This window comes from Siniperca chuatsi, linkage group LG10 (genome assembly GCF_020085105.1).
Source record: "Siniperca chuatsi isolate FFG_IHB_CAS linkage group LG10, ASM2008510v1, whole genome shotgun sequence".
Lineage (NCBI taxonomy): Eukaryota > Metazoa > Chordata > Actinopteri > Centrarchiformes > Sinipercidae > Siniperca > Siniperca chuatsi.
Window position 1 is genome coordinate 17,124,129 of NC_058051.1, and position 9,083 is coordinate 17,133,211.

At 36.7% G+C, this 9,083-nt stretch overlaps 1 protein-coding gene across 2 annotated transcripts; it reads left to right on the forward strand.

Moving 5' to 3' along the window:
* The first annotated feature begins 3,985 nt into the window (after positions 1 to 3,985).
* copz1 (COPI coat complex subunit zeta 1) lies at positions 3,986 to 8,658 on the forward strand. Of its 2 annotated transcripts, none has more exons than XM_044211642.1 (9): positions 3,986 to 4,116; positions 4,614 to 4,682; positions 5,441 to 5,522; positions 5,614 to 5,705; positions 6,809 to 6,864; positions 6,985 to 7,062; positions 7,194 to 7,245; positions 7,330 to 7,368; positions 8,000 to 8,658. In XM_044211642.1, exons 1-9 carry the CDS (start codon positions 4,099 to 4,101, stop codon positions 8,045 to 8,047), a joined length of 534 nt encoding a protein of 177 aa, XP_044067577.1. In that variant the 5' UTR covers positions 3,986 to 4,098; the 3' UTR covers positions 8,048 to 8,658. The 2 variants fall into 2 exon arrangements, with proteins under 2 accessions (XP_044067577.1, XP_044067579.1); XM_044211644.1 differs by lacking the exon at positions 3,986 to 4,116 and adding an exon at positions 4,198 to 4,219.
* The last annotated feature ends 425 nt before the right edge of the window (positions 8,659 to 9,083 follow it).

Consider the following 9,083-nt stretch of genomic DNA (forward strand, 5'->3'; position numbering starts at 1 on the left):
TCGGTCCATTTTCTGAAAAGAAAAGAGTCTGTCGTCATTTGCACATAAAACCGCAGCGGTGAATTCAAATAAGCATGGAACTACATAGAATTTCTTTTTCTCAGAAATGCAAAGCCGAAAACAGACGTCAATCACTTTCCTCCCTGAATTGCAGTGGGTGAGTTAACTTTTAACACACCATTAAAAAGAAAACAAAATTAATTAGAATCAAAACAACACTGCTAAACTGCACACAAGTACGCTCAAATCGCTACAAATATTCTAGATTTACTACAAATATACACAAAATATGCATACACACTTTCAATCAGTTATTCACACAAAATAATCCCTTACTTATAACCTCTTTACTATTAACACATGTGATACGTTGAATAACCTAAAAGGTGATCTTTGTTCACCTTATTCTGATTCTTATAACAGCAACTGGCTTCTCCGGTGATGAAATTTATAAAACAATAATACAGAAAAAAATGTAAACGGGGGGTTGAATATTTTTATAGTAAATTTAGTAGTTAATAGTAAATTTATGATCTATGTGTTTCGCTGCAGCATTACACTTAACGTTAAAAAGATTGTTTTAAGGTCTTTTTAGACACGTACAGTAGTAATTCAAATAAACATTTGGATTTTTAATTATCCAAGAATACAGAGGGTGTGAGGATAAATAAGTTTGGGGTACTAACATATGTTCTGAATATTGACCTGAAGTTTGACTTTTTTATTGTGAAATAAATACACATTTTAGGGCAAGTAATAAACAAAAGACTTGTTAAGACTTTCAGTAAGGCACTGTATATTCATGAGAACATGGAGGGTTTTGTCTGGCCCATTACAATATCACATCCCACTGAGAAATAAATCTCAATGTTTTCTCTGTTATTGTTGGAAAAAGTAGGTGGCTGACAGAGTCAAGAAAGGTGAATGTCTACCAGGAATCAAAGAAGGGACTTCCCAACCCAAGTTCCTAGCACCCAGCCCCTGACTCAACCACTGCCACAGCATGCCAAAGAGCACCCTGTTATTACTGCGACCACAGTGGTTTTGAATCTGGACACAGTTCCCAGGTCAACGCCCACAATCCCTGTTCGTGTTTGTTTGCTTCAATTAGTCTTTGACATCTCTGCTTTCCAGCTTGTCTGAACCTCTCAGGGCTGTAAGCCTTTTCTTATTGTGCATCTCGGTGCTACGACCACCTCTTCATCAAAAATAGAGCTGACATGTTGGCTGGGAACTGCCCACAGTTGACTCACTTAGGCAAAAATTCTCTTAATGAGCACTGCATTTTATACTAGGGTGTGTTAAATCTAATGTGGAATTAATGGTTGAACATGTTTGTCCATTTGTTGTTCCCCACCTCCTCTATGTGTCCTGGTGTTACCATGGCATTTCATGTGTTCATTAAAGATGGATGAATGTGTCATCTTTGGTTTTGTTTTAACATCCAGAAATATCAGACATGAGCGGAAAAACCACCTCACTACTAAACAATGAATGTGTGCCTTGGGTTGTGGTATCAAAAACGGAATATTTTTGGAGCTACTTTCTGGGAAAGGAAAAAAAATTGAGAGGGCAGATGGAGTATTATTTTTTTTCTGATATTGATCAGCTAACTAGTTGTAATCTGAAATGTAAAATATGATAGATATGTTACTTATTTTTCAATAATAATAATAATAACACAGCACTGCAAATAAAGGGGACATAACAATGGTAATATGTACAATTGTTCATTGTGGTGATATGCAGACTGGTACTTAACAGGAAAGGGTTTGTGAATTTGATCCACCTATAGCATGTAGGCGCACAGCTTGGCTGATATCCAATTTCACATACTGACCTAATCCTATTGTGGACAAAATAAAGATACACATTCACAATTTTACATTTATCATATTTTTCAAATGAGCAGGTTGTGAAATGATCTTTATTGCATACACTCCTCTTCAGAGCAACTGCAAATGTAGATATAGAAATGGGATTCAGAGATAACCTTTCCATTGTTGTTCCTTAAAATGTCTGTCATGATGGTCACTCATTATCACTACCTGAAACAGAGCAAATGAGGAACCTGAATATGCAGCATCATTCTTATGAATGTCTCAATCAGGCCTGCGCTTATTGCAAGATGTTTAGATTAAGATAATGTTTTGTAACAGTATTGCATTTCTTAATTATTTTTTGATGTTTTTTAATTATTGTCCCTTTGTATTTATACATTCACATATTATATAACTGGTGTTGGAAAATAGAATAAAACAGAAGGAAGTATTTCGGGTTTGTGTGCATGTGTGTGTGTATATAAATAGGTAATTGAACACATGCGATTAGGCATGTGTTCATAACAATGAATGTCAAGACTGGTTGGTAATACAGACACAAGGAGGGAAGGCAGGGAAAGGAGGATGTTGGTTGGCGGAAGCTCTGCTTAATGCTGATAAAAGGAGCACTTGGTTCTTAAGAAGGGAACTACTAACTGCTGTGGTTGCTGGCATAAGCTGAGGAGAGGAGAGCAGCCCATTCTATCACATTACTTTATTCTCACTATCTATTGCTATGTTATTAATTTCTACTTTTTAATCCTTGTGAGCAATAGACAGGACTAATAATATATGGTAAATATTTGCTGAACTTGAACAGGAGATCTATAAAAGACATTATTAGTGTCTTGAACACATAATTTTTTGAAGATTTTCTGAAGAGGTCAAATTACACTTCATTCATGGTTTATTTTTAAAGGTCCTTCAACTATGAAGTATAGTAGATGCATATATTTTTTATACAACTTATTTAAAATAAATCATTAGTGTGGTTCCATTTTTAAGCCACTATATATTTACAATTATATACTTTTTTGTATTTTCATTCATCATATATGTTGTTTCATCATTTAACTTTCATTCATTACCATCAAGTCTGCCAGTCATAATCATCATCACTGTCATGGTTTTCAAATACATATAAAGGTATGAAAGTGTTTTACTTCCAACATGAGACGGCATGACAATGACATCTGATAATCTTTTAACCTGTAAGTATGAGCTACTTCAAGGCAGCATACTGTTTCCTCTCCAGTCAGGGTAATTTTGAAATCTTAGTGGCTGAATTGTGTAAACATAGTGCAGTATTGCAACATTTCATGGTTGCCCGCAGTACTGTTATGAATGCATGTCAAAATAGTTTGTGTCTTTTCACCATACACGTTTATGCAGTTAAATAATAGCTGTGCACCATTTGCTTTCAAAACTGTACATATTCCAGTATTATTTGAAACTCAAGCCCAAAACTATCTTACAGTAAGGCCAAACAGTGATGTCATTTATGGAGTGAGATAGAGGGAAATCCCCATCAGCCTGGTTTTCCAAATGCTTCCCAGAAGTGGGAACTAAGATAATTGGGGTTGGTTAAATGTAGGAGGATCCTGAAAAAAGATGTTGATGAGTACGAGCAAGCTAAAATGGCTTGTAAATGAGAGATATTTTGTTACCATGCTGTCCTATAGAAAACAGCAACCACTTTCAGTCACAAAATGTATAATGATTCATAATAATAATTTGGTTTAACTACAGTACCCATGGTAGACAGCTGAACTCTAAAATGATCCTCAATGGTAGGCCTAGTGTACTTCAGAAGAATGTGTAGAGTCCCTATAGGCACCATCACCGGGAAATTACATCTGGGAATTACAGAACAGATGAACTTTATGTTTTACTTTAATGATAAAAGGAACAGGGTTGGGATTGTTGTCATGTTATCATACAGTAGCAGAAGATAGAATAACTACATAAGGTGGAGAACATACGATGTTTGACTTTACCTGAGGGACATTATGAAGTTGCAACTTTCCCCCACTGAAGAGACAAATGTGTTACAGATGCTGCTGCGTCTGAATGTACTTTATGATTAGCCATTTCAGTTCACTTTCAGCATAAATGAAATGTATTTTCTTTCCTGGCTCCGCGCCCTGTAGTGGACTGCTCTTTGCCCTGTACGCACAACGCAGGATACTGCGTCAGCCAATAGGAAAGAGCCTCATTTACTGTACGTATTACGTAGCCTACTGCTAGCCTGCTAGCGGGTTTGCTAACAAGAAAGAAGATGGATTCCCCCATACTGGTAATGTTAGCGCATGTATTTTATTTGACACAGTATACGCGTCATTCAAGCTTTCAATTATAACTACTTCACATAATTGTTTCTCGAAACGAAGCGAAATATGGTAATTTTGCTATCGAGTTAACTCGACATGGAGCTAACTAACGTAAGCGGGTTGGCTGTGTTGGCTAACCAGCTAGCTTCAGAGAAGTTAGCTTCATGTGTATGTATGTGTGTGTTTGTTGGTGATGTGGAAGTGTCATGTCTTCCTTTTGACTTCGCGAAGAAGCAATCATTTCAAATACTTTCACATTGGTGACTGTGGTCGGATTGCGTTTGTTAAATTAATTCCATGTTAGCGCCTCCACCGCCGCCTTGTCAGAGTTTGTTGTTACTAGTTAATTTTTCGATCATTGACTTCGAGATATGTTTGATAATTTCAGTCACTGATTAATGAGTTACAGTTGCATGATACTTTCGTAAATGAAGTCAGTGCTTTATGTCCACTACCATAACAGGAACCATCCCTGTACACTGTCAAAGCAGTTCTGATTCTGGACAACGATGGAGACAGGCTTTATGCTAAGGTATGATTAAACCGTTGTACAGCAAAATTGCCCTGAGTAGTTAAACTTTTATTATGAATTTCCTAGCTGAACTTAAAGGATAACCCTGGTGACATTCTATATTTTTCTTATCAACAAATCCCACTCAAAGACTAAAACCAACAGCGAATTTACCCTACTAACAAGTGTTGTCTCTGTAGCCAAAACTTTATATAGCTTATTCCTCTGTGCCATAGACCTTCATTGCTGTCCAAAAAATACAAAAACCATGCTAAAAACACATCTAAGAGCCACACTGTTGCACTGGGTGACATGTTCTATAATTATCATGAACATGGGCACTGTCATTTCTACATACACTGTCCAGATGCTGTAAATACTCACTGCACTACTCACTAAATGCCGGATTGAGTAACGTTTTCTAAAACAGTGCCCAGTTGTTTTAGGAAATTTCGCCTTATTAAAAATTTAACTATATATTTGTGACCCGTCTTTAATAGATTAACTTGTTCAGTAGGAATGAATGGGCTCGGGGCTAAGTGCAACAGACCGGCTGGGAAAGATAGAAGGTATTGAAAGACTGACTAATGCAATAATGACTAATGTCGTCTCGTTGGATTTATTGACAATAAGAAACATATTGAATATCACCAGCCTTATCCTTCAATCAAAATTAAAACTAGTTAAAGTGTGATCAAAATTAAAACTAGTTAAAGTGTGCTGTGGGTTATAGAACATATCAACAAAAAAGAACATCTCCACTTTAAATTCATCTACAGTATTATGATGATACATACCCGACAGTGAAGGAGCAGAAGGCGTTTGAGAAGAACATATTCAACAAAACACACAGGACGGACAGTAAGATATGTTTACCATTATAAAGACAGTCACTTTTCTCACCTCAGTACATGTCTAATAACATGCATGGTTGTTGTTTTTGTGTCCTTAGGTGAGATAGCATTACTCGAGGGCCTCACTGTTGTCTACAAGAGCAACATAGATCTCTTCTTTTATGTGATTGGAAGTTCCCATGAAAATGAGGTAAGCCTAATTATAGGATTTTGTAATCATTATTAAATAAGAGTTGTGACCCAACTATTGAGCAATGAGCAAAGTCACACAAACATAAATATTCCAAAAGTGTTAGTTATCCCATCCTGTCTCATGAATCATAGGAGATCACACAGTAACTTTTGACCACTGATCGTTGCCCCAGTGTAATATAATATTCCAAAGCCCTAAAACACTTACAGGCTTGATCAGTCTCTTATAATGAGTCTTAATTTTACACAGTCCGTTCTGTAGTTTACATTTTGCAGTCATTTCATCTTTTTAAACTTTTTCACCAACTGCAAATTGGTGTCAAAATGAATTGTGTGACCTGCTGTCATAAGTGATCATGCATTTGCATTTTAACGTATTTAGAGGTGAAGTACTGTTACATGGTACTTCTACATGTCATTTGTGGTGTTGTTTTATAATTTTTTTGTGTTGTTTTGTTTTTGTCCAAATCAGGATGATATATATATATATGACAGACAACAGATATATGTTCAGATCAAAAATAGATAATGGACCTATCATACAGATTTTCATAGAAATTTCTCAACAACAGAATGACCTAGTTTAAATTGATCAGAGATGTTTTGGCTTTAACTTAACTAGCAAATGCATTCCCTTTTGAGCTATTCAACAGTGTTGCCTCAGTTCAGATTTTTTGGGATATTATTAATGTGGCATACAGTGTATGTTGCTATAGAAACATAATGTGTGTCAATGTGAACTGATCTGTCTATATTTGGGTTTTTACAAATTTTTATATTTTTTTATATTTTACAAAAATTCAATACTTATTTTGTAACTTCATCCATTGTAAAATGGGGTGTTATTTGTACACTTTATGTTTCTGTTGTTTATAACCTAACAATAGTTAAAGAGCCTGCACAGACGGATACCAAGTTTGGCGTAGGTAGAAAATAGAAGAAATGATGTGCCTTAAGGTCCAAAGAAAATATTGTCAACACCATAACAAGTGATTACACACATGTTATTTCCTGATTGATTTTTTTTAACCAGATGATAGAAAAACAATGTGGGCTCATTAGACATGAACAGATTCTAACATATTATTTTATTCTCAACAGCTTATGCTTATGGCTGTTCTAAATTGCCTTTTTGATTCGCTCAGTCAGATGTTGAGGTACGTTTTGGCAGCTGTTATTCATTCTTCAAAACGTCAACAAAACTTTTTTCTACAAATCTTTTTCTGATGTCTAGAAAGTTACGCTTGTACATGTATATATTTTTTGTTACTTTGTAGAAAAAATGTTGAGAGGAGGGCTTTGTTGGAGAATATGGAGGGGCTCTTCCTGGCTGTGGATGAAATTGTAGATGGAGGGTAAGTAAGAATTTAGCAGCTTGAAATTCTTGATGCTAAGTCATCTCTTGTTAAAATGACTACAGTGTTAGTGCAGCATTTTGTCTCTGGGATTACAAATTGTTGGTCTGTCTCTTTGCTGCCTCCTGCAGGGTGATCCTAGAGAGTGATCCGCAACAAGTTGTGCACCGTGTGGCTCTCAGAGTAAGCTCCTCTCCTCTCCCAAATATTCAACATAGTTTGATGTTGGTGGTATCAGCTGTAAACATAACATAATTGTTCCTGTAGGGGGATGATGTGCCGTTGACAGAGCAGACAGTCACCCAGGTGAGAAAAACATTCCTTGCTCCTCTCTGCAATAAAGTTTAAAAGCTCCATTAGTTTATTGACTGTTGAAAATCATTACTTCAGAAACTATGAATACAAGGGCGTTGTTATAGCATCATTCTCCTTTACTCCTACTTTGTCACTCGCCTCTAGGTTGTCATATATTGCATTGTCTTCAATGCATGGCAGTGCAGTGGCAGTGGTTCCTGTCTTTTAGTTCTAACATGAGTCTGCCTGTGTATGAGCTCCTCTTGATTAATGTTGTCATTTAAGAGGCATGAGTGGCTACCGTCATCCCTCCTCTGGCCGTGATTAATGGATGTCCCCAATCCCCATACTTTATGGTTATGATTTGGCTTTCATTCAATGAATTAAGATGATTAATTAGATCTTGCATATTTCTCTTCATTTACATTACTCGTTCACCTTTCTTTGTTCTGTTTTTTAAGAATTATTTGTAGCTTTTAACCATTCTTCCGTTTAACCAACAAGATGCCACTCGTTTTTCATTTTGTTTTATTTGATACTTTTTTCCTTAAGGGTTTATCTCTGTAGCCATTCTTATGTTGAATGGTGATGATGTTTTGTTGTTGGCGTGATCTGCTTGGTCAAACCTACTTTTCTTCCACAGGTTCTTCAGTCTGCCAAAGAACAGATCAAGTGGTCGCTTCTACGATAGAGTCACCCGTGCACCATTCTACCAGTGAGCCGCTGTTCAGCCCAGTCTGCATGGCACTGATCCATATACTCCTTTTTCTCCGATTTCCACTCCGTCAATCACAGCTGTGAGGAGTACCGCTGGCTGATCCAGTCACACTCCCAGGACTACTGCTCGACAAAGTTTCATTTTTCAATTTTTGCCTTTATTCTTTTTGCACAGGCTTGCATTGTATGACATAATCAACATGAGGATAAGATATGGTGTACATTCCAGTTTCAGGGCTGTTTTGTTTTGTTCTGTTTGTTTTTTCATTACAGAACCTGGGTGTTTATTAAACCAGCGTATCTGTCTATAAAACATTGATAAACCTCATCATTGCCTGTTGCAACATTCCACGTGTCTCCTTGAACAAGAATTTAATCCCGTTTGAAAGCACCTTGTCGTCTCCGCCAGATTACTGTACAAAGTGTTGAGGCACTGTCTATCATTTAATTTACATGAATATTGTGATTAAAAAGTGTACAACTAGTACTGTAGTCATACCACGGATCGCAGAGGTATGTTTTGAATATTCTTTGTCCGGGGATCTTCCATCATCAGATACTTTTAATAAATGTTTGTTGACACTGGTATGTGAACAGCTGTGATATGTGTTAACACTACCTGCTGTGTGTTGAACATTGCACACTTCACCATTGATTATAGGAATGTCACCCACAGCATAATAGTTGTAAATTATAGACCAGCTTTCATAGCATTAAAATTATTTTTCATACTTGCATCTGCAAATTTAGTGGGCTTTTAAGAGTTAGTGTTTCCTTATTTGAGAGCTGCCATGCTGTATGCTCTTTGTTCTTCAAGACCTCAACGAGAGCCAGAGACACAAGACCAAGGGCTCCATCTTCTGGTGTCTGCAGCAAAGTGCAAGGCTGAGGTATATCAACAAGAAGGAAGAGAGGGGAGGAGAGTCATTCATGCGGCTATGATCAGGAGCTTACACTGTACTGTGACATGCAGATAAGTTTTATGGAGTCATACTTGATTCATTTCTATT

Bases quoted from the DNA above. Each gene is read 5' to 3' on its own strand.
- copz1 (XM_044211642.1), top strand. The intron at 5,523-5,613 runs GTAAGATATGTT...TTGTGTCCTTAG, and splicing joins CAAAACACACAGGACGGACA to GTGAGATAGCATTACTCGAG. The intron at 7,246-7,329 runs GTAAGCTCCTCT...TTGTTCCTGTAG, and splicing joins TGCACCGTGTGGCTCTCAGA to GGGGATGATGTGCCGTTGAC.